Source organism: Pan troglodytes, chromosome 20, assembly GCF_028858775.2.
Source record: "Pan troglodytes isolate AG18354 chromosome 20, NHGRI_mPanTro3-v2.0_pri, whole genome shotgun sequence".
Classification (NCBI taxonomy): Eukaryota; Metazoa; Chordata; class Mammalia; order Primates; family Hominidae; genus Pan; species Pan troglodytes.
Genome location: NC_072418.2, coordinates 10508039 through 10533417, shown reverse-complemented (window position 1 = coordinate 10533417; position 25379 = coordinate 10508039). Strand labels below are relative to the sequence as shown.

Genomic DNA, 25379 nt, shown 5'->3' with positions numbered 1-25379 from the left:
ATCCTGCAGACATCAACGAATGCCGGGTCCAGAATGGTGGGTGTGACGTACACTGTATTAACACTGAGGGCAGCTACCGGTGCAGCTGTGGGCAGGGCTACTCGCTGATGCCCGACGGAAGGGCATGTGCAGGTAGGTGGGCACAATTTCTTCCCACTGCCTGGTGTGGGGGGTGAGGAGGAGGTGTTGGCCGGGTCCTACGCTGGCCCAGAGCCCAGCACAGCATAGTGAAGCCAGCCAGACCCGAGGCACCCCCTGCCTGGCCTGTGGTCCTGGCCCCAGGCAGGCTGCTCACCCTGTGGGAGAGCCCCTGGGGTTTTTGCAGAGGAGGGTGAATAAGGTGGAAAAGAACCTCAGAACTGCTTGAGCGCCCCCAGACTACTCAAGTGACCATCGCTATCCTCACCTGGCTACAGGTCGTCCTGGGGCCTGGGGAGCAGATGTATACTGGGTGGTCTATCAGGGCAAAGCTAAGCACAGTCCCCAACCCTGCTCCCCCAGACGTGGACGAGTGTGAAGAGAACCCCCGTGTTTGTGACCAAGGCCACTGCACCAACATGCCAGGGGGTCACCGCTGCCTGTGCTATGATGGCTTCATGGCCACGCCAGACATGAGGACATGTGTTGGTGAGGAGCCGGGACGGTGGGGCGGGGTGGGTGGAGGAGGCAGTGTCAGAATTCACACACCAGGTCTTCCACAAGGTGGCACATAGGCATGAAAAATGCCAGGCCCCACCCCTGCCATTCGCAGGTAGGAAGATAAGGCTTTGTAACAGCACTTGCTTCTCCACATAAGGGTCCCCAGCACCCCAAGTCTGCTCTCCAAAGCCCATGAGACCCCATTTATATAACAGAAGCAGAATTCCCAAACCTTGCTCTTTTAAATGGCATTTGTTTAATACGACATACCCAACATCTATCAGAGAATTGTGTCCTGTTCAAGGGCTGTGCTTTAAGATCACTGAAGACAAAGTGGTTTCTGGCAGAGGACAGTGGACAAGGCAGGAAAGAGAGTCAGAACTGTGTTCTCTAAGGTGGCGACTGCTGTCCTCACCTGGCTACAGGTTGTCCTAGGGCTTTGTACTGCATACCCTATCAGGACAAAGCTGAGGCCAGAGTGTGGAAGTTCCAGGAAGTAACAATGTAACTCCCGGCCAAGAAACCAAGTGAAGCTTAAAGAGCTTAGAGAGTTGCAGTTTATAGGAGTCTCAGAGAGCAAGCGCTTCAGCGATGGGCCTTGTGAACAAATGCATTTAGGGAATGCGGTCTGCTCCATGCCCCTGTTGCAGACCCACTGTGCATACTGGCATAAAGGCTCTGAAAAGTCCTGCAGGAGGAAACCCTGGTTAGCTTTGTGGATCTCAGCCTTCTCTAAATATATTTGACCATAAAATACTTTTGGAAACACATTCCTGGTGTGTTCCTTGGAATGTACACTGTGAAACGCTCACAGAACATTCCCAATACCAGTAGTGGACATAGAGGGAGCTCCCCGCCCCTGGAGAAAAGAAAGAGAGTCCTAGCAGAGAGGACCTGTGCGGCGGGACAGTCAGGAATGCTGGTGCTCTCCCTCCCACCCTCACCTACTTCCTCTCCTGTCACCCCTGCACCCAGTTCTCAGACCTCATGCTCTCTTCCCCAACAGATGTGGATGAGTGTGACCTGAACCCTCACATCTGCCTCCATGGGGACTGCGAGAACACGAAGGGTTCCTTTGTCTGCCACTGTCAGCTGGGCTACATGGTCAGGAAGGGGGCCACGGGCTGCTCTGGTGAGCCGGCGGTCAGCGGTGCAGGCAGAGGGGACTCCCCGGGGCCATTTTGGGAATCATGGGGTCTGTTTCCATCCCCCAGGGCAGAGCACAGCCAGAATTCATTCTTGTAGATTTCCACAGATGGCTTCTTGTGTTAAAGCAAGAACAGAGTCCTATACAGTGCCCCGGGGGGTCCCCTGAACAGCTCAGGAGGGGAAGCCCCAAGTGTCTGCAGCAGCATTTCTGAAACGTGAATGCCTCATAATTTGATGCGATACAGGGATGAACACTTAAACATTTGAATAGTGACTGTGTTAGTTCCCTGTGGCTGCCGTAACAAATGATCACACAATTGGTGGCTTAGAAATTGATTCTCTGGGCCGGGCGCAGTGGCTCATGCCTGTAATCCCAGCACTTTGGGAGGCCGAGGCGGGCAGATCACCTGAGGTCAGGAGTTCGAGACCAGTCTGGTCAACATGGTGAAACCCATCTCTACTAAAAATACAAAAATTAGCCAGGCATAGTAATCCCAGCTACTCAGGAGACTGGGGCAGGAGAATCATTTGAACCCGGGAGGCAGAGGTGGCAGTGAGCCAAGATAGCACCGCTGCATTCTAGCCTGGGCAACAGAGTGAGACCCCGTCTCAAAAGAAAATAAGTAAATTCAGGAGGCTGAGGCAGGAGAATGGCGTGAACCCGGGAGGCGAAGCTTGCAGTGAGCCGAGGTCGAGCCACTGCACTCCAGCCTGGGTGACAGAGCCAGACTCCGTCTCAAAAAAAAAAGTAAAGTAAACTGATTCTCCACCTGGTGCAGTGGCTCACACTTTTGTAATCCCAGCACTTTGGGAGGCCAAAGCAGAAGGACTGCTTGAGCCCATGGGTTTGAGACCAGCCTGGGTGACATGGATACATCACAACATGGCCATATGGCAACACTAATAGAGACAGCAACCCCATCTATATTAAAAAAATTTTTAATTAGCCTGGGCAGGGTAGCTCACACCTGTAATCCCAGCACTTTGGGGGCTGAGGTGGGTGGATTACCTGAGGTCAGGAGTTTGAGACCAGCCTGGCCAACATGGTGAAACCCCGTCACTACTAAAAATACAAAATTAGCTGGGCGTGGTGGCGCACACCTGTAATCCCAGCTGCTTGGGAGGCTGAGGCAGGAGAATCACTTGAATCCAGGAGGCGGAGGTTGCAGTGAGCCAAGATCACACCACTGCATTCCAGCTTGGGCCACAGAGCAAGACTCCATCTCAAAAAAACAAACTTTTTTTTTTAATTAAAAAGAAATTCATTCTCCTTCTAGAATAATAGTTCTGGAAGCCAGAAGTCTGAAATCAAGGTGTCTGCAGGGTTAGTACCTTCTTGGGGGCTCAGAGGCAGAAAGTGTTCCATGCCTCCTTGCTGTTCCTCAGCTTGTAGATGCGTCATTCCAGTCTCTGTCTCCATCTTCACACGGCCTTCTTCTCTCTGTGTATCTATTTTTTTTTATTTTTCATGTTTTACATTTTATTTATTTATTTATTTATTTATTTATTTATTTATTTATTTACTGTGAGATAGTGTCTCACTCTGTCTCCCAGGCTGGAGTGCAGTGACGCAATCATAGCTCACTGCAGCCTCCACCTCTCCAGGCTCAGGTGATCTTCCCACCTCAGCCTCCCACACGTGCCGCCACACTCGGCTAATTTTTTTTTTTTTTTTTTGGTAGAGATAGTGTTTTACTATGTCACCCGGGTTGGTCTCGAACTCCTGGACTCAAGTAATCCTCTTGCCTCGGCCTCCCACTTTGTTGGGATTACAGGCACGAGTCACTGCACCCAGTAGTATCTAATTTGTAAAGATGAGGTCTGGCTGTGTCGCCCAGGCTATAGTGCAGTGGTGTGATCATAGCTCATGAACTAGTTCATAGCCTTAAATTCCTGGGTTCAAGCAATCCTCCCAGCCTCAGCCTCCTGAGTATCTGGGACTACAGGTGCATGCCACCAAGCTGGGCTAATTTTTTAAAAAGTGTTTGTTGATCAGGCATGGTGACTCATTTCTGTAATGCCAGCACTTTGGGAGTTTGAGGTAGAAGGATTCTTGAGCTCAGGTGTTTGAGACAAAAATTTTAAAAAATAGCCAGGCATGCTGGCGCTCACCTGTAGTCTTAGCTACTCAAGAGGCTGAGGATTGCTTAAGACCAGGAGATCCAGGCTGCAGTGAGCTATGACTGCACCATTGCACTGCACTCCAGCCTGGGTGACAGAGTGAAACCATGCCTCAGGGGGAAAAAAAAGTGTTTTTGTAGAAACAGGTTCTCACTATGTTGCCCAACCTCGTCTCAAACTCCTTGCCTCAAGCGATCCTCCCACCTTGGCCTCCCAAGTAGTTGGGATTACAGGTGTAAGCCATTGCATCTGGCTACACAGCCTTCTCAGAAGAACACTCATCACTGGATGGGAGCCTACAGTAATCCGGGATGACCTCATCTTAACTTAGTTACATCTACGAAGACCCTGTTTCCAAATAAGGTCACATTCCCCAGTTTCAGGGTTTAGGACTTGAACATACCTTTTAAGGGGACACAATTCTATCCACTCCAGTTACATGGTTATTTTAATGTGTATTAGAAACAAATGTTACATAACAGAGCATCAAGCCCATGACTTCTTAGAGGTTGTTGATGTTGATCCAAAATTGTCTTTTAAAACACAATTTATGTCAGGGAAAACAGAAGTGTGGGAAAGAAATGTTTAGTAACAGTAGCTCACCAAGGTTTAACATGGCAGAGATCATAAGGGTGAGGCATAATTGACTCTGGATTGGAAATGCTGGTGGACAGGGAAATCCTGGCTTGGAAAAGGGGCGTGTTCATACGGACAGTCACTTTTTTATTTATTTATTTATTTTTTTTTTTTGAGACGGAGTCTCACTCTGTCGCCCAGGCTAGAGTGCAGTGGCACGATCTCTGCTCACTGCAAGCTCCGCCTCTCGGGTTCACGCCATTCTCCTGCCTCAGCGTCCTGAGTAGCTGGGACTACAGGCACCTGCCACCACGCCTGGCTAATTTATTTTTGTATTTTTAGTAGAGACAGGGTTTCACTGCGTTAGCCAGGATGGTCTCAATCTCCTGACCTCGTGATCCACCCGCCTCGGCCTCCCAAAGTGCTGGGATTACAGGCGTGAGCCACCGCACCCGGCTGGACAGTCACTCTTAATATCTACCCCAAGTCTTTCATGCTGCTATTTCAGACCATTTCTGAGGGCTGCTGAGAGTCATGTCTGTTAGGTTTCAGGGTTTTCCTCTTGGGCTCTGGGTAAAGATGGAAGCTCCCCAGGTGAATGGGAGGAGGCTTTCTGGGCCAGCTCTCCCCTAGAGAGGAAGAGTCCCTGCCCTTTCCGCTGCTATTGCATCGAGTCTTTCCTTCTGTGACTGGGTCTCGGCGTTGTGCCTCCTCTCCCTTTAGATGTAGATGAATGCGAGGTTGGAGGACACAACTGTGACAGTCACGCCTCCTGTCTCAACATCCCGGGGAGTTTCAGCTGTAGGTGCCTGCCAGGCTGGGTGGGGGATGGCTTCGAATGTCACGGTGAGTACCTGGGGGCAGGGAGTGGGGGCAAAGCAGAAGAGGTAGGTGGGGGGCAAGGCGGTGGGGGGCAAGGCAGTGGGAGGGTGGGATCCGGGAGTGTCTGCAGGGGGGCAGTCAGGGTTGGAGGGTTGATGGGTCTTTCTCCCTTCTGCCCCCACCCAATGCACACACCATGGGGTGGGGGGTCTGGGTTCCATCTCCTGCAGACCTGGATGAATGCGTCTCCCAGGAGCACCGGTGCAGCCCAAGAGGTGACTGTCTCAATGTCCCTGGCTCCTACCGCTGCACCTGCCGCCAGGGCTTTGCCGGGGATGGCTTCTCCTGCGAAGGTGAGATTAGGGGTGTGGGAGGGCAGGGGCCCTAGAGGGACAGCCACGGGGGCTGAATTCACGGTGGCCGCCATGGTCACTCGACCTCCTGACTCCTTCTGACTCAATCGCCGCTCTGTGGGTGCTGGAGAGGCTGTGTCCTCGGCCCAGGCGGTGCTGCGGCCTGCCCACGGCTCCCTTGAACACTTAAGTGCATGAGACACTTCCTTCCTGGCTGCCCTCCTCCCTGGATCCGGAGAGACTGGGTCCCCTCTCTGGAGTCCAAGAGTCCAGACCACCTCTCCCCTCCCTGTCCCTGCCTCGGTCACTTGCCTCCCACCCCCAAGTCAGGGACTGAGTCCCCAGGGCTACTTGCCTGGGACTCTGGCTGACAGCGAAGTGTTCCAGTGACTGGGGCCTCCTGCCCACCCTGTGTGGGTCCTGGTCCACCGGCCTCCAGCCCTCCGAATCTTGGGGCCCCTCAGACAGGGATGAGTGTGCCGAGAACGTGGACCTCTGTGACAACGGGCAGTGCCTCAATGCGCCCGGCGGGTACCGCTGTGAATGTGAGATGGGCTTTGACCCCACCGAGGACCACCGGGCCTGCCAGGGTAAGGTTGGGCCCGGCAGGGCAGAGGACAGAGTGGGTGGGTCCCCGCTGCAGACTCTGGGTGGGGCAGGCTGACCCAGGGTCCCCGCAGATGTGGACGAGTGTGCGCAAGGGAACCTCTGTGCGTTTGGGAGCTGTGAGAACCTGCCTGGAATGTTCCGCTGCATCTGCAATGGTGGCTACGAACTGGACCGAGGGGGTGGCAACTGCACAGGTGTGAGGTCATCTGGGCTGGAAGGGGAGAGGAGAGAGCAGGAGTTGGGGCAGGGGACATGGCTCACTCCCTCACTGCCCTCAGATCTCTTTTCAAGCATCCTCCCCTGCAGTCTTGCTGGGGGGGTTGGGGGCGCCTTGCCTGATGTCCCCATCATTTCCCGTTCCTGTTCCCCGGCTAAATAAGTCCAGTGATTGAAGTGGCCCCTCCACGCTAGCTGCTGAAAGGGCCTCCTACCTCTGTGTGTTTTAGAAATGGGCAGATGGTAAATATTTTTGGCTTTGCAGGCCACACGGTCAGTCTCTGTCACAATGATTCAACTCTGCCATTGTAGCTCAAAAGCAGCCACAGGCAATATGTAAATGAATGAATGTGGCCCCTGTACCAATAAAACTTTATTGACACAAATAGGTGATGGACCTGATTTGACTTACAGGTTGGAATTTGCTAACCCATGGTTTGAAAGTATTTTCTATATATGGGTTTTGGCAGGGAGTGGTGGCTCATGCCCATAATCTCAGCACTTTGGGAGGCTGAGGTGGGAGGATCACTCGAGGCCAGGAGTTGGAGACCAGCCTGAGCAACATAGCGAGACCTCATCTCTAAAAAGTAAAAATAAAAAATTAGCTGGGCATTGTGGTGCACACCTGTAGTCCCAGCTACTCCAAGGGCTGAGGCAGAAGGATCGCTTGAGCCCAGGAGTTTGAGGCCGCAGTGAGCCGTGATTGTGCAACTGCACTCCAGCCTGGTCGACACAGCAAGACCCTGTCTCTAAACATCAATAAATTACGAAAATAAAATAGATATGGTTTTCATATGTTGACTGCATGGAACCCAGGGCAGGTAGAGTTCAATGAACAAAACTCTGCCAGGCAGAACAGAGCAGGAGAGGGAATGGGGTTGGAGGGGACAGGACAGACTGGAGGCTCCTGTCCCCTTAGGTTTCTTCCCAGGGAAGGACATGACATTGTCCCACAATCTGGTGCCCAGGAGTTGACCTTGAGCGAGGGCTGTAGCTTCCCAGGATGAAGCTAGGAGGGAGGGGGGCCGAGGAAGGGGCTCCCTGCTGAGGACCGCGCCTCCTCCCTACAGACATCAACGAGTGTGCAGACCCAGTAAACTGCATCAACGGCGTGTGCATTAACACCCCCGGCAGCTACCTCTGCAGTTGCCCCCAGGATTTTGAGCTGAACCCCAGCAGAGTGGGCTGCGTGGGTGAGTCCATGCTCAACTCCAGATCAGGGTTCTGGGGTCAGCAGAGGTGGGTGGGATTGCCCCCCTGGGTTAACTCAGATGTCAACGTGTTCAAATCTACCTGCTCCTGACAAACGGGACATCTGCTGGTCTCCTGCAAGAGTGGTTGTCCTTGTCACCTGTTGAAATAGACACATGCATGCACACGCACACATACAGCTTTCCCCCTGACACCTACTAACCATCCCCTTCTGCCTGTTCAGACACTCGGGCCGGGAACTGTTTCCTGGAGACGCATGACCGAGGGGACGGTGGCATTTCCTGCAGTGCCGAGATCGGAGTTGGTGTCACCCGAGCTTCCTGCTGTTGCTCCCTGGGCCGGGCTTGGGGCAATCCCTGTGAGCTGTGCCCTATGACCAACACCAGTGAGTCCCTGCGGGGCAGTTGAACACCGTGACCTAAGCCACTGAGGCCCGGGAGCTTAGGGGGTCACCTCTGCTAATGGCGGCGGTGGGGGGCTTAGGCGACAGGAAAACCAAGAACTGGGGAAGGAGAGGGGCTCATCCTGGGTCACACAGTGTACTCTTGGTAGTTCATTGGCTGGGCCTCTCTCCAAGGTTGCTTTCTGTAAATTCTCTGTGTTTATAGTCACTTGATCATTCAGTCAGTCAACAAACATTGAAAGTTCCTCTGTGTCATGTGCTGGGGACTGGGGACTCAGAGAAGGATGAGCCACAGCCTCTGCACACTGCTTCTCCCTCACCCTTAAACCAACAGTTTCAGGACTATGAGAGTAGAACTGTCCTAAGGGTTTTCTTTGGGGCATAGCCATAGCTCAGGAGAAAGCTGTGGGGAAGAGAAAGCTGTGGGGAAGGCTTTCCAGGGGAGGAGGCTTGAGTGAGGTTTTGAAGGATGTGTAGGAGTTTTCCTAGCAGAGTAGGGGGAATGATGTGCAATGCAGTGAGAACAGTATGTGCAAAGGCCTCAGGTGTGAAACAGGGAGGTACCTGTCCACCTATTCAGGTGTATGCGTGTGTGAATGTCCAAGGTCTTCCTTGCAGGGGGAAAACTTGCAGTTACACTAGGATATGGTTTTGGATCAGAAGGAATAATCTTCTCTCCCTCCTACCCCCAGCCACTACCACATAACTCTGCTCACATGTTGAATGGGACCCCCCATTTACACACACACACACACGCACACGCACATGCACACACACACGCAAGCAGCCCCAGGACTGGCCAAAGTCTCTTGGCCCTAAGAGGCTAAAGAGATATGGAGATGTCGTTAGTACAGTAGAAGGATGGGAGCCCACTCTTGAGCCCTTTTCAGGCTTCCTGCTGTTGCTCCCCTGTTTCCCCTAAGCTTTGCCCCAATACCCCACCTCACAGGAGCCTGTTTCCCTTTACAGCTGAGTACAGAACCCTGTGCCCGGGTGGTGAGGGATTCCGGCCTAACCGCATCACTGTCATTCTGGAAGGTGAGTTCCTGGCAGACCATCCATCCGTCTGTCTGCCTAGAGACTGACTTTTCTCTCATCCCCACCTCACCAAAGTGTAGAGTTGAGCAGTTTTGTCCTGGGATGGGGCAGATCTTTCCACCTGGAGGCTGAGCAGCAGGACCACACTATGCTTTTAGTTTGTGTTTAATTTTTTTTATCTGTTCTTTCAGCCATTTCTTCCACTTGTTGGTTTATTGATCTTTTCATTTGTCCCCCATCCTTCCATTCATCCTCCATCCTTCTGTCCATTTATCCTTCCATCCACCCATCCTTCCATCCATTCATCCATTCATCCATCCTTCCACCCATCCATCCATCCATTCATCCATCTATCCATCCATCCATCCATCCTTCCACTTTTTCCATCCATCCAGTACATCCATACATCCTTCCATCCAGCCATCCTCCATCCATTCTTCCTTCCATACTTCCATTCAACCATCCTCCATCTACCCACTCATCCATCCCCCACTCATCCCTCTCTTATCCTTTTATCCATCCATCTAGTCAACCATTCATTCCCCATCTTTCATCTATGCCCCATCTTTCTGTCCATTCATCCCTCCATCCATCCATCCATCCATCCATCCATCCATCCATCCTTCCACCCGACCATCCATCCATTCATCCATCCTTCCACCCATCCATCCATCCATCCATCCATCCATCCATCCATCCATCCTTCCATCCTTCCATCCTTCCACTCGACCATTCATCCATTCATCTATCCTTCCACTCATCCTTCCATCCATTCATCCTTCCACCCATCCAACCATTCTCCATCTACCCATTCATCCATCCCCCCACTCATTCCCCTCCTATCCTTCTATCCATCCATTCACCCATTTATCCCCCATCCTTCATCTATCCTCCATCCTTTCATCCATCCCCCCTCCTTCTGTCCATTTATCCTTCCATCCACCCATCCTTCCATCCATCCATCCTTCCACCCAACCATCCTCCATCTACTCATTCATCTATCCTTCCTTCCATCCAACTATCCTTTATCTACCCATTCATCCATCCTTCCATTCATCCATCCTTCCATCCATCCCTCCATCCTTCCATCCAACCATGCTCCATCCACCCATTCATCCATTCATCACTCATCCCTCTGCTATCCTTGTATCCATCCATTCACCCATCCATCCACCCCCCATCCTTCATCTAGCCCCCATTCATCCATCCATTAACCTATTTCCCACTCTCCCATCCATCCATCTCCCACCCACCTATCTCTCATTCTTCTATCCATCTATTCACCCATCCATCTATCCCCCATTCACCCATCCATCCTCAATACATCCATCCATCCACTCATCCATCCACCCATTTCCCATCCACCCGTTCCCTACTCCCTTTCTATTCCCCCACTCATCCACCCTTCCATCCATCTTCTATCTCCCATCTATTCATCCATTCATCCATCCATCCATCCCCTTATCCACCCATTCACTCATTTGCCTATCTACTCACCTATCCATCCACCTTCCTATCCATCCACTCACTCATCGTCTTATTCATTGACCCACTTGCTTATTTACCCATCTACTGTTTCATGTCCATGCATCCATCCACTCATCCATCCATTCATCCATCCTCCCATCCATCCTTTCTATAGGGAGTGACAAGGTTGGAGAAGACTATTCTCCATCTAGAGGAAGAAAACTATCTATTTCTCTATCTAGAGGAAACTATGTAGTGGATGGGAGAATGGACTAACAGATGAAGGGAATGGAGTTGAATTTAGGGTAACATTAACTCAAGAGAATCTGTGTCCAGCCATCAAGATAGACCCTTCAAATGTCTATCAGTCATGGACAGCACTTGGGGATCCTCGAGAGGGCCCTGGAGAACCCAGAGCATGGTGTGGGTGCCCCTTAAGGCCTCTGCATGGGTTTAGCTCCCAAGCTTGGCTTCCTTACTTCCTGACAGACATCGACGAGTGCCAAGAGCTGCCAGGGCTGTGTCAGGGGGGTGACTGCGTCAACACGTTTGGCAGTTTCCAGTGTGAGTGCCCACCTGGCTACCACCTCAGTGAGCACACCCGCATCTGTGAGGGTGAGCATGGATTCTCTTTGGGGTGGGTCAGGCTCTTCCGCTCTCTCCCTGCCTTCCTGCCCTGCCAAGCCTCACAAGGGTAGAGGAGGGAAGGCCTCATGGAAAGGCTTCTGCCCCCTGCCTCCTGTTTTGTCATGATCTGTCAGTTCTCTCTTGCTGCCTTTAAGATGTTCATGGCTGCTGTGGATCTGTGGTGTGGGGGATAGTAGATAGACCCTTTAAAATGCCACGACACTCCCTTATGAAGTACAGCAGCTTCCTTCTTCACCATGTCTTTGTCTGGATGTTGTAAGCTTTTGACTGGATTCCAGAGTTCTGCAAAAGTTTATTTTTGTCTGTTTTGCCAGCTCAATAGTTGCTTTTGTGGAGGAATGGAGCCCTGGAGTTCCCTGCTCTGCTATTTTTGGTGACATCACTCTTAGCATGCTAATATTCCACTACCTATTTTTGCCTGCTAGCTAAGAATACTTTATTACACTTTTTTCAACGGTTGAAAAAACCAAAAGAAGAATAACATTTTGTGACACATGAAAATTATATGAGATTCAAGGCTGGGTGCGTGGCAGCTCATGCTGGTAATCCCAGTACTTTGGGAGGCTGAAGTGGGAGGATTGCTTGAGGCCAGGAGTTTAAGACCCACCTGGGCACATGGCAAGACCTTGTCTCTACAAAAAATTAAAAAATTAGCTGGGCACAGTGACTCATGCCTGTAATCCCAGCTGCTTGGGAGGCTGAGGCAGGAGGATCACTTGAGCCTCGGAAGTCGAGGCTGCAGTGAGCCGTGATTGTGCCACTGTGCTCCAGCCTGGGTGACAGAACGAGACCCTGTCTTAAAAAAAAAAGAAAAAGAAAAAAAAGACTGGGCACAGTGGCTCATGCTTGTAATCCCAGCTCTTTGGGAGGCCGAGGTGGGCGGATCACGAGGTCAGGAGTTCGAGACCAGCCTGGCCAACATAGTGAAACCCCATCTCTACTAAAAATACAAAAATTAGCCGGGCATAGTGGCACACGCCTATAGTCCCAGCTACTTGGGAGGCTGAGGCAGGAGAATCACTTGAACCTGGGAGGCGGAGGTTGCGGTGAGCCAAGATGAGGCCACTGCACTCCAGCCTGGGCAACAGAGTGAGACTGTCTCAAAAAAAATAAAAGAAAGAAAGAGAGAGAAAGAGAGAGAAAGAAAGAGAAGAAAGAAAGAAAGAGAAGAAAGAAGAAAAGAAAAGAAAGTTATATAAAATTCAAATTTCAGGGGTCCATAAATAAAATTTCCTTGGAGCACAGCCAGTGCCACAGTGTGTTTGCATATTGTTTGTGTCTGCTTTCTTGCTACATTGGCAGATTGAATAATCATGACACGCTGTAGTTTGGCCTGCAAAACCAAAATGTTCTGGCCCTTTACAGAAAAAGCTTACCACCCCTGGACTAGAGTAATGACCAGATTGAGAATCAATTTTTTCCCCCCAAGAATACTTTATCCATAAGGTCCTTGATTCCTATCATATCGTATTAGGAAGACATGGATGATCCTTTCTTGGTGATTATAAAACTGACTCATGAACTCAGGTCATTTTGTTCCTAATAGAAGCAGTATCATCATCAACTTTATTTTTAGGATTTTTTTTTTTTTTTTTTTTTTAGAGCCAGTGTCTCACTCTGTTGTCCAGGCTGGAGTGCAGTGGTGTAATCACAGCTTGCTGTAGTCTTGACCTCCTGGACTCAGGTGATCCTCCCACCTCTGCCTCTCAAGTAGCTGGGACCACAGGCGTGTGCCACCATGCCCAGCTAAATTTTCATTTTTTGTAGAGATGGGACCTCACTATGTTGCCCAGGCTGGTCTCAAACTCTTGGCCTCAAATGATCCTCCTGCCTTGGCCTCCCAAAGCAGGGATGATAGGCATGAGCCACTGCATCCAGCTTGTAAATGGTTTTTTTTTTTCACTTAATGTCATATTGTTTTTGTTCGTTTGTTTGTTTTTTAGAGCCAGGATCTCATTCTGCACCCAGGCTGGAGTGCAGAGGCGTGATCACGGCTCACTGCAACCTTAACCTCCTGGACTCAAGTGATCCTCCCAAGTGGCTGGGACTGCAGGCATGCACCACCATGCCCAGCTAATTTTTTAAAATTTTTAGTAGAGATGGGGTCTTGCTATGTTGCCCAGACTGGTCTCGAACTCCGGGCTCAAATGATCCTCCCACCTCAGCATCACAAAGTGCTCAGATTACAGGCATGAGCCACCATGCCCGGCCCATATTATAGCTTTCTTCATCACTAAGATGTGTGTGCGTTTTAAACTGATTTTGAAACCAAACTTAGGTCCCTGGTGAAGTGGCCTTGCTGGGTCTCTGGAGTGGAGTTATTCAGACAATTCCTGGATGCTGCCCACTGTTCCCCTCCACCCCTTCTTTCCCTGCAGATATTGATGAATGCTCCACACACTCCGGCATCTGTGGCCCTGGCACCTGCTACAACACCCTGGGGAACTACACCTGTGTCTGCCCTGCAGAGTACCTCCAAGTCAATGGTGGCAACAACTGCATGGGTAAGAAGCGTGATGACCTAGGGAACTGGCAGTCACAGAAACAGCACCTGGGCATGGGAGGAACTGCTGGGAGCCTTCAAGCCTATGGAGAGGGAGGGTAAGCATATATGAAGTGCTGATATGTGGCAGTGAACAAAGCTGCAGGACTCAGGAGCCCAGAGCTGCCATGAACAGTTGCTTAGGTTGTGCACTGCTCAAAAAAGGCTGAAAAAAGTGAATGGATCCCCCAAGTGTGTTGGGGGAGAGACATCAAGCCAATCAAGCCAGCCAGTAATCTTTTTTTTTTTCTTTTTTTTTGAGATAGAGTCTCACTCTGTCACCCAGGCTGGAGCGCAGTGGCACAATCGGCTCACTGCAACCTCCACCTCCCAGGTTCAAGCGATTCTCCTGCCTCAGCCTCCCAAGTAGCTGGGATTACAGGCGTGTGCCACCACACCCAGCTAATTTTTGTATTTTAGTAGAGACAGGGTTTCACCATGTTGGCCAGGCTGGTCTCAAACTCCTGACCTCAAGTGATCCGCCCGCCTCAGCCTCCCAAAGTGCTGGGATTACAGGCATGAGCCACTGTGCCCAGACAAGCCAGTAATCTTCAAATGAATCAGTTAAGGAGTTCCCATCTCTTTGGCTCCCTCTTCCACTGATTTACGTGAGCCTTACCCACATTCTTCTCCTTTGTGCCAACTACAGATATGAGGAAGAGTGTCTGCTTCCGGCACTATAACGGCACATGTCAAAATGAGCTGGCCTTCAACGTGACCCGGAAAATGTGTTGCTGCTCCTACAACATTGGCCAGGCCTGGAATAGACCCTGTGAGGCCTGCCCCACTCCCACCAGTCGTGAGTAACCCTCCCCAACCTTCTTCCCAGCCTGGCCCCTCCTAGCATAATGGTTAAGGAAACACAGTGCCCTTAGGGCTCTTAGATTAATCCTCTTTGTTCTGATGAGAGCCAGAGAGTTGAAGTTTTGTCCCTCTATTAGTCCATTCTCATACTGCTATGAAGAAATACTGGATACTGGGTAATTTATAAAGAAAAAGAGGTTTGGCTGGGCGTGGTGGCTCACACCTGTAATCCCAGCATTTTGGGAGGCCGAGGCGGGTGGATCACTTGAGGTCAGGCGTTCGAAAACAGCCTGGCCAACACAGTGAAACCCTGTCTCTACTAAAAATACCAAAAAAATTAGCTGGGTGTGGTGGCGCAGGCCCGTAATCCCAGCTACTCGGGAGGCTGAGGCAAGAGAATCGCTTGAACCCGGGAAGTGGGGTTTGCAGTGAGCCGCGATCGTGCCACTGCGCTCCAGCCTGGGTTACAGAGCAAGACTCCATCTCAAAAAAATAAAAAAAATTTAAAAAAAGGAGGACTTTAATGGACTCGCAGTTCCACATAACTGGGAAGGCCTCACAATCATGGCAGAAGGTGAAGGAGGAGCAAAAGCACGTCTTACATGGTGGCAGGCAAGAGAGCGCGTGCAGGGGAACTGCCCTTTATAAAACTGTCAGATCTCACGAGACTTATTCCCTATCACGAGAATAGCATGGGAAAGACCCACCCGCATGACTCAGTTACCTCCCACCGGGTCCCTCCCGTGACATGTGGGGATATGGGAGCTACAGTTCAAGTTGAGATTTAGGTGGGGACACAGCCAAACTGTGTCAGTCCCCATGTATGGAAGGCAATATTTTAAAGTGAGCAAGGCAGCTTTTCTTCCATTTTGCAGATTTCGAGAATTCAGGATGGATCAATGGAGTTTTCATTGGTGGGGAAGGCCCTTGAAGATTCACAGGAGTAGCTGGGGGTGGGGTAGGGTGGGAGGGGGTCGGTAAATGTCCCAGGCCAGGGAGGAAAGCACAGCTGGTGAGAGATACCATAGACCTCCTGGGCTGGGGAAGGGGCAGACCTGGAGAAGCTCAGAGCCAAGATTGGGACCCTGATGGGAACATCGGTCAGGATGAGGGAAGGTGTTCTAGGCAGGGGCACAGCAGGAGCCAAGGCCTGGAGGCAGGACTGAGCAGAGTGTGTTGACAGCAGGAATGAGTCCTGTTGGAATGATCTAGCAGCCAGCCCAGGCACCAGGGGGAGCTGCAGGAATGGGACAGTGATGGGAAGGGGACTTCTAGGGGCTTATAGCTGTATTCATTCCCCAGAGCTGCTGCAAAACATTAGTGCAAGCTAGGTGGCTTTAAAAACCAGACGTCGTGGCTCACGCCTGTAATCCCAGCTACTTGGGAGGCTAAGGTGGGAGGGTCACCTGAACCTGGGAGGTTAAGGCTGCAGTGAGCCGTGATTGCACCAGTGCACTCCAGCCTGGGTGACAGAGCGAGACTTTGTCTCAAAAAACTTAAATTAAATAAGTGGAAGGAGGGAAAGGGTGGGGAGAGCAAAAAAAGTTCAAGGTGGCCAGGTGAGGGCTGGGCTCCAGGGATGAGGTGTCCCCTCCAGATTGGGAGTGGGCTGGGGTCAGGCCTGCAGCCCCAGACTCAGCTTTGTTCCCCTTTGCGCAGCTGACTACCAGATCCTGTGTGGAAATCAGGCCCCGGGATTCCTCATTGACATCCACACGGGGAAGCCCCTTGGTGAGTGAGCGGTCCCTGCTCTATCCCTGGGCACCCATCCACCTGCGTCTGCTTCTTCCCACCCCTCCCCTCCTCAACAGCTCTTTTCCTTGCATCCACTCCCCCATCCTCCGCTCCTCCTCGCTCCACACACCTCCAACTCCCCAGGAATCCTGCCCTCAAAAACACTTCTTTTTAAAAAAGGAATGACACTATTTTTATTAAACCATTATCCATTTTTTAAAATGATAGTAAAATATATGCAACATAAAATTTACCATTCGAGCCATGCACACTGGCTCACGCCTGTAATCCCAGCACTTTGGGAGGCCGAGGTGGGTGGATCACCTGAGGTCAGGAGTTTGAGACCAGCCTGGCCAACATGGTGAAACCCGGTCTCTACTAAAAATACAAAAATTAGCTGGGCGTGGTGGTGCATGCCTGTAATCCCAGCTACTGGGGAGGCTGAGGCATGAGAATTGCTTGAACCCAGGAGGCAAAAGTTGCAGTGAGCCGATATCTCGCCATTGCACTCCAGCCTGAGGGATAGAGTAAGACTTTTTTTGTGTGTCTCTGGGAAAGTATCATTTGAACCATTTTTAGTGTGCAGTTCAGTGGCATTAAGTACACTTTCACTGTTTTGCAACTATCACCATCCAGAACTTTCTCATCTCCTCCCACTGAAACTCTGTCCCCATGAAACTCTCACTCCCCATCCCCCTCAGTCCCTGGCACCCACCATTCTACTTTCTGACTCTGCGAATCTGACGGTTCTAGGGACCTCCTGTGAGTGGAACCACATAGGATTTGTCGTTTTGTGTCAGGCTTATTTCACTGAACATGATGTCCTCAAGGTGCATCCGTGTTGCAGTTTGTGTCAAATTGCTCCATGCCCTTTTTTTTTTTTTTTTTTTTTTTTGAGATGGAGTTTTGCTCTTGTTGCCCAGGCTGGAGTGCAATGGCACTATCTCAACTCACTGCAGCCTCTGCCTCCTGGGTTCAAGCGATTCTCCTGCCTCAGCCTCCCAAGTAGCTGAGATTATAGGCACCTGCCACCACGCCTGGCTAATTTTTGTATTTTAATAGAGGCAGGGTTTCACCATGTTGGTCAGGCTGGTCTCGAACTCCTGACCTCAGGTGATCCACCCACCTCAGCCTCCCAAAGTGCTGCGATTACAGGTGTGAGCCACTGCGCCTGGCCAGAATACTCCCTTTTTAAGTTTAACAGTGTATTGCATAATTTAACACCTGCATGCCAAATTTCAACTATGCAGTGTTTAACTGAATTCATTTTCATTTGTTTTAATCCTCTGAATATATTCTCCTTATTTTTTAAAAAAATCAAACCATTGCAGCCAGGCGTGGTGGCTCACGCCTGTAATCCCAGCACTTTGGGAGGCCGAGGCGGGCAGATCACGAGGTCAGGAGATCGAGACCATACTGGCTGACACGGTGAAACCCCGTCTCTATTAAAAATACAAAAAATTAGCCGGGCGTGGTGGCGGGCGCCTGTAGTCCCAGCTACTCGGGAGGCTGAGGCAGGAGAATGGCGTGAACCCGGGAGGTGGAGCTTGCAGTGAGTCGAGATCACGCCACTGTACTCCAGCCTGGGCGACAGAGCGAGACTCCGTTGCAAAAAAAAAAAAAAAAATCAAATCATGGCAAATAAAACCCACTTCTCCTCCAGTCATCACCTCAACTCTGTCTCTTTTCTCCCTCTCTGGACGTTCTTATGCTTTATGGCTGGAGTATTTCTAGTTTTTTCTTCCTTCATTACATAATAGGTCCCCCACTGAAAATATATGACGTTGGTTTCTGGGGCATTTTACGTAAATGATGTAATGCTTGACACGTTGGTTACAACTTGCTTTTTTCGTCCAAATTGTGTCTTGAAGAACTGGCCAGGTTACTATCTGCTGTGCAGCCTCTCTCTTTGCCCTGCCTAAAAGTGTTTCATGGTGCAGATACATCCCAGGTCCCCCAGTGATGGGAACTTAGGTTGTTTCCAGTCCCCCACTGATGGACACTTAGGTTGTTTCAGATCTCCTTTTGAAGGACACTTGGATTGTTTCCAGTCCCCTTTGGATGGACACTTATATTGTTTATAACAGTTTTATTAAGAGATAATTCACATACCACACACTTCACCCATTTAAAGTGCCCTGTTTAGTGGTTTTGAATACATTCACAGAGTTATGCAACCATCACCTCAATATAAGTTTAGAACTCATTTTCATCACACAAAAAGAACATTTTCATCACAGTCCCCCACTGATGGACACTTAGTATGTTTCCAGTCCCCCATTGATGGATATTTAGGTTGTTTCTAGTCCCCCATTGATGGACACTTAGTTTGTTTCCAGTCCCCCACTGATGGACACTTAGTTTGTTTCCAGTCCCCCGTTGATGCCTATTTAGGTTGTTTCCCGTCCCCTATTGATGGACACTTAGGTTATTTCCAGTCCCCCATTGATTGACACTTAGGTTGTTTCCTGTCCCCCATTGATGGACACTTAGTTTGTTTCTGCAGACAACTTAGTTTGTTTCCAGTCCCCCACTGATGGACACTTAGATTGTTTTCAGTCCCCCACTGATGGACACTTAGGTTCTTTCAAGTCCCCTTTTGATGGACACTTAGGTTGTTTCCAGTCCCCTACTGATGGACATTTAGATTGTTTATATCTAACAGCTTTATTGAGATATAATTCACATACCACACACTTCACCCATTTAAAGTGCCCTATTTAGTGGTTTTGAGTACATTCACAGTGTTACACAACCATCGCCTCAATCTAAGTTTAAAACATTTTCATCACACAAAAGTAAACCCTATGCCTATTAGCAGTCACTCCCTTTACCCCCTCCCTTCTGCCCCTGGCAACCACAAATCGACTTTCTGTCTCTATTGATTTGCTACTTCTGAACATTTCCTTTAAATGGAGTCATGCAATATTGTTCTTTCATGTCTGGCTTCTCTTAGCAGAATGATTTTAGGTTTCAACCACATTGTCACATGTTACAGGGCTTTACTCCTTAATAAGGCTGAAGAATATTCCATGGTACAGACATCCCATATTTTGCTCTGCATTCATCAATTGATGTTTCCAGTTTCTTGCTAAATAGCATCTCATACCGCTGTCCTGCTTACGCTTAAGGCCATTTCTTTCCAGCAGGGTTGCTGGGTCACAGGAAGTGTGCATTTTTAATTGAGAAAAACACACACTGTCTCTCTGCTCTTGTCTTTCCTCCCACATCCTCATCTCTTTCTGGTGTGAGTGGATGTATTTTGGTCACAGCAAGATTTTTTTGAGTGTGTGCTGGTTTGTGGCCACAACAGCCTCAACCAGATTGCAGGGCTAGTGGGTCCCTTTGCTCAGCATCGCTGGAAGTCCCAGGGGGCTGGGCTGCCCCTGATGGCAGATGCCTTCTGCAGACATTGATGAGTGTGGGGAGATCCCCGCCATCTGTGCCAATGGCATCTGCATAAACCAGATCGGGAGTTTCCGCTGCGAGTGCCCCGCAGGCTTCAACTACAACAGCATCCTGCTGGCTTGTGAAGGTGCCACCTCTGCCTGTTCCCAGCCCTGGGGCCTGGGTGGGATGCATGTCCGCCACTGTGCAATCTGGGCGAGTAACTAAAACTCTGTAAGCCTCCATTTCCCTGTATGTATAATGGGCTAACACCTTTCCAAGGGCCTCCATCTCATATAACCACCCTTACTCCAGCTCTGGCTGCTTCCAGAGAAACCACCTGCTCCGAAGCAGTGGACTGGGTTTCACGTTTGATTCTGTCAGGATGGGCTTCTCTGTCATCCCCACCTCATTTGCTGTATTTGCCCAGATGTCGATGAGTGTGGCAGCAGGGAGAGTCCCTGCCAGCAGAATGCCGACTGCATCAACATCCCCGGTAGCTACCACTGCAAGTGCACCCGAGGGTACAAACTGTCACCAGGCGGGGCTTGTGTGGGTGAGCAGGGTCCCTGGGAGGAGGTGAGGGAGCTGGGCTCTGTCACCCGTGGGGACTTAGATGGGGTATGGCTCTGTCCAGGTCTTTCTCCTTTTCTATACTATTAGCGGGGAGGGGGATGTATTGAGAGTGTCTGTTAATAGGATGTGATAGAGGTGAGAGCTCAGGTCAATGCAGACAGCCTGATGCCCCTGGTGGAAGTTTGAGTGGGGAACTTCAAGGCAGATTCTGGCTTCCCCATTGCAGTAGGGAGAGCTCAGGCAAACACTGTGTGGTAGGGGCCCTGGGAACACCATGCTCTCGGCACCCCCAGGACGGAATGAGTGTCGGGAGATCCCGAATGTCTGTAGCCATGGTGACTGCATGGACACAGAAGGCAGCTACATGTGTCTGTGTCACCGTGGATTCCAGGCCTCTGCAGACCAGACCCTGTGCATGGGTGAGACCCTTATCTTCCCCCTCCTTTCAAGCCAGGCTGCCTGGGGTCTAAACCTCCCCTGGGATGGAAGTGGTGTTTCTGTCCATCCTAGTTCACAAAGAGATCCAAGTTTGGGTCCTGAGATTAAGATCTTGGGTAAATGGTTGATCTGCCTCCCTGTGCCTCAGTTTTCCCATCTGTAAAATGGGGGTGATATATCACACCAGGAGTACTTCCCAGCCATCACCGCCAGGGGTCACTGCCCAGTCATCTAGGCAGGGCTAGGTGCAGGGGAGGAGTGCTAGGTCCAGCTGGCCTCTCACTCCCCAAGTCCCCCAATGCCCTGGGTGAGCTGGGTTGGGCTCTCGGCTTTGCTTCTGCAGACATTGACGAGTGTGACCGGCAGCCTTGTGGAAATGGGACCTGCAAGAACATCATTGGCTCCTACAACTGCCTCTGCTTCCCTGGCTTTGTGGTGACACACAATGGGGATTGTGTGGGTGAGTCGGCTCAGGTGGCAGGCTGGCCACAAAGTAGGTTCTCAGAATCTAAGGAAGTGAATCTAAAAATTGGCCACAGAAAGATGCCCAGAAAGTCCCCGATTATTTAGAAATTAAATAACATACTCCTAAATAATCCATAGGTCAAATAAATCATAAGGAAAATCAGAAAATATTTTGAAGTAAAAGAAAATGAAAATGAAAGCATAAGATATGAAAATACATAGGATGCAGCTAAGGGGGCACTTAGAGGCAAATTCATAGCATTACATGGTTATATTAGAAAATATCAGCAACTACCTCATAAGATAGGTGGAAGGCTAATATACATGGTCTATACATGAGTGCTCAAGTTGAAGCCAATGCTATCAGCTCAACTCAGTTGTGGACAGAAGTACAAGGAAGGCTTGATCCCTTCAAGTTTTGTGGGTGAACTGGCCTGCCCATCTCCCCTCTACAGATTTTGATGAGTGTACTACCCTGGTGGGGCAGGTGTGCCGATTTGGCCATTGCCTCAACACAGCTGGTTCCTTCCACTGCCTCTGCCAGGATGGCTTTGAGCTGACAGCTGATGGGAAGAACTGTGTGGGTGAGTCTGCCTATGGTGCTCGGAGGCATCTCAGCCAGCCCCTGCTCCATGTACACCACAGTTTGGTACTTCTGGGTGAGCATAGATCCATTTACTACCCAAGCATTTATTTTAAGATTAAAAAAAAAAATACCCAGCACTTTGGGAGGCTGAGGCAGAAGGATTGCTTGAGGCCAGGAGTTTGAGACTAGCCTGGGCAACATAGTGAGTCCTCGTCTCTACAAAGAAATTTAAATTAGCCAGGAGTGGTGGCTATTACCTGTAGTCCTAGCTACTCAGGAGGCTGGGGCAGGAGAATCACTTGAGCCCAGGAGTTTGAGGATGCAGTGAGCTATGATCACACCACTGCATTCCAGCCTGGGCAACAGGGAAAGATCCTATCTCAAAATAAATAAATTAATTAAATAATTATAAAATCAGCACATCAAACCTATGTTTCTATGTATGGGGTTTGTTGTGTAGGGTGAGGCTGTCTTGAAAATGTAAGTTTCCAGAAGCAAAGAATAGTAGAAGCGCTAAATAGATACCATGGAAGGAATCTGCTGGTGGTGCCAGATTAGGAATCTTGCTACCTCTTTCCACTGGACACCATCTGGCCCCACCTATAACCCCACAAGAGTCAGATAATCCTTCCCCAGCTGTCCCTGTCGTCCTGAGTCTCAGCCCTTGCCCTGGAGCCAGAATTGCCACTGGGAGGGCTTGTCCTGGGGCCCTCAGTGATCACACAGTGATTGCAGGTGTTGGTCCCAGTCCCAAGTGAGCCCCCTGCATCCTGGCTGGCACAATGACCCTTCTTCCTCCTTTTCACAGACACCAATGAGTGCCTCAGCCTTGCAGGAACCTGCCTACCAGGCACTTGCCAGAACCTCGAGGGCTCCTTCCGCTGCATCTGTCCCCCTGGCTTCCAGGTGCAGAGTGATCACTGCATTGGTGAGTGTCCAGCCCCACTCCCATTTCTGGCGCCAGGGAGTGCCTCTCTTTCTCCATCCGTAAAATGGGAATACCAGCTAGGGTTGTGATGAAGGTGGAGATGTACTTAACGCAGCGTCAAACACAGCTTCATAAACTATTATTGTCATTCTGATTGTTTCTGGACTCTGCACTCAGGACTTTGTCTCTAGTGCCCACAGGCTTCCTCATGAATCCTATAAATTGACATGGGTGTGGGGTCTCACCGTTTCTCAGTGCACCCAAATGTAGAGCTCCTCACTTGCTAACTGGAGATCAAGGACCAGTCTGGCCTAAGCTTCACCGGTGTAATCACCCATAGAGATGATTTCATGCAGTCTGGACTAACCAGTCTGGCCTAATCTCCTTTGGTCCATTTATCCACTTGGACTAACCTCAGAGAGTGTGGGCTAACCTGGACCAGCCTGGGCTGAGCAGATGAGCTGCCTCGTTCACTGTGGTCTAACCTGGACCAGTCTGGCTTGAGGAGATGGGCTAGCCTGGGCTAACCTGAATCAGTCTGGCCTGAATACCTCTGATCCAGGCTTCCATCTGGGCTAGCCTTGTGTAACCTGAGCTAACGTGGACCAGTCTGGCCTGGCCTCTTCTGATCTATTCTTTTTTTGTGGTTGTTTTGTTTGTTTGTTTTTTGTTTGTTTGTTTTGTTTTGAGAGGAGTCTCACTCTCAGCTCACTGCAACCGCCACCTCCCGGGTTCAAGAGATTCTCCTGCCTCAGCCTCCTGAGTAGCTGGGATTACAGTCGCTCATCACCATGCCTGGCTAATTGTTTATTTTTTTTGAGACGGAGTCTCACTCTATCCCCCAGGCTGGAGTGCAGTGGCACAATCTCGGCTCACTGCAAGCTCCGCCTCCCACGTTCGCGCCATTCTCCTGCCTCAACCTCCCAAATAGCTGGGACTACAGGCGCCCGCCACCATGCCCGGCTATTTTTTTGTATTTTTAGTAGAGACGGGGTTTCACCATGTTAGCCAGGATGCTCTGGATCTCCTGACCTCGTGATCTGCCCGCCTTGGCCTCCCAAAGTGCTGGGATTACAGGCATGAGCCATTGCGTCTGGCCCAATTTTTGTATTTTTAGTAGAAACGGGGTTTCACCATGATGGCCAGGCTGGTGTCAAACTCCTGACCTCAAGCGATCCTCCCACCTCAGCCTACCAAAGTGCTGGGATTGCAGGCATGAGTCACCATGCCCGGCCTATTCTGATCTATTCCATTTGGGCTAGCTTAGTACAACATGAGTTAACCCTGTCCGGTGTAGGGTAAATATATCCAGTCTCAGTTAGCTTTGTGCAATTTTCTTTTTTTAAGGTTTAAATTTTTTTTCTATTTTTTCTTATTTTAATTTCAATAGTTATGGGGGAACAGGTGGTTTTTGGTTACATGGATAAGTTCTTCAGTGGTGATTTCTGAGATTTTGGTGCACCTGTCACCTAAGTAGTATACACTGTACCCAGTATGTAGTCTTTTATCCCTCACCCCCCTCCCATCCTTCCCTGGGGGTCCCCAAAGTCCTTTATATCATTATTATGCCTTTGCATCCTCATAGATTAGCTCCCACTTATAAGTGAGAACATACGATATTTGGTTTTCCATTCCTGAGTTACTTCACTTAGAATAACGGCCTCCAGCCCCATCCAAGTTGCTGCAAAGGACATTATTTTGTTTCTTTTTTTTTTTTTTTTTTTTTTTGGTGAAGTCTCATTCTGTCACCCAGACTGGAGTGGTACAGTCTCAGCTCACTGCAATATCCACCTCCCGGGTTCAAGCGATTCTCCTGCCTCACCCTCCTGGTAGCTGGGATTACAGGCACGCACCACCACAACGCCCAGCTAATTTCTGTATTTTCAGTAGAGACAGGGTTTCACCATGTTGGCCAAGCTGGTCTCCAGCTCCTGACCTCAAGTGATCCACCAGCCTTGGCCTCCCAAAGTGCTGGGATTACAGGTGTGAGCCACTGTGCCTATTTCATTCCATTTTGTGGCTGAGTAGTATTCCATGGCGTATTATATACCACATTTTCCTTATCTACTCGTTGGCTGATGGGCATTTATAAACAAGATGGCTCCAGATTTTTGCGATTGTGAATTGTGTTGCTATAAACATGCACGTGCGTGTGTCTTTTTCATATAATGACTTACTTTCCTTTGGGTAGATACCCAGTAGTAGGATTGCTGGATTGAATGGTAGTTCTACTTTTAGTTTTTTGTTTTGTTTTTTTTTTTGAGACAGAGTCTCGCTCTGTCACCCAGGCTCAAGTGCAGTGGTATGAGCTCAGCTCACTGCAAGCTCTGCCTCCTGGGTTCATGCCATTCTCCTATCTCAGCCTCCCGAGTAGCTGGGACTACGGGCACCCGCCACCACACCCGGCTAATTTTGTTGTATTGTTAGTAGAGTCAGGGTTTCACCATGTTAGCCAGGATATCTCAATCTCCTGACCTTGTGATCCACCCGCCTCCGCCTCCCAAAGTGCTGGGATTACAGGCATGAGCCACCGCGCCCGGCCTTACTTTTAGTTCTTTAAGGAATCTCCACACTGTTTTCCATAGAGGTTGTACTATGTGCAGTTTCAGTCTCCAGTCATGAACTATTCCTGATCATGACCTTTGCTCTGGAGATGCCTTCCGGGA

The 25379-nt window shown here is 50.0% G+C and overlaps 1 protein-coding gene across 20 annotated transcripts in view; it reads left to right on the top strand.

Moving 5' to 3' along the window:
- The window catches only part of FBN3 (fibrillin 3), an 84387-nt gene that overhangs the window by 32569 nt on the left and 26439 nt on the right, over nt 1-25379 (top strand). For 16 of the 20 annotated variants that reach the window (XM_016934912.4, XM_054674142.2, XM_016934917.4 and 13 more), the window contains 20 exons: nt 10-132; nt 502-627; nt 1646-1771; nt 5209-5331; nt 5538-5660; nt 6125-6250; nt 6341-6463; nt 7556-7678; nt 7921-8082; nt 9070-9138; nt 11095-11220; nt 13632-13757; nt 14445-14594; nt 16259-16330; nt 19743-19868; nt 20151-20276; nt 20590-20715; nt 21078-21194; nt 21655-21783; nt 22594-22713. In XM_016934912.4, the coding sequence (XP_016790401.3) occupies nt 10-132; nt 502-627; nt 1646-1771; nt 5209-5331; nt 5538-5660; nt 6125-6250; nt 6341-6463; nt 7556-7678; nt 7921-8082; nt 9070-9138; nt 11095-11220; nt 13632-13757; nt 14445-14594; nt 16259-16330; nt 19743-19868; nt 20151-20276; nt 20590-20715; nt 21078-21194; nt 21655-21783; nt 22594-22713 (2442 nt within the window). The remainder of the gene's footprint in view (nt 1-9; nt 133-501; nt 628-1645; nt 1772-5208; nt 5332-5537; nt 5661-6124; nt 6251-6340; nt 6464-7555; nt 7679-7920; nt 8083-9069; nt 9139-11094; nt 11221-13631; nt 13758-14444; nt 14595-16258; nt 16331-19742; nt 19869-20150; nt 20277-20589; nt 20716-21077; nt 21195-21654; nt 21784-22593; nt 22714-25379) is intronic. The other 4 variants (XM_016934906.4, XM_016934910.4, XM_016934907.4 and 1 more) reach the window with 4 other exon arrangements.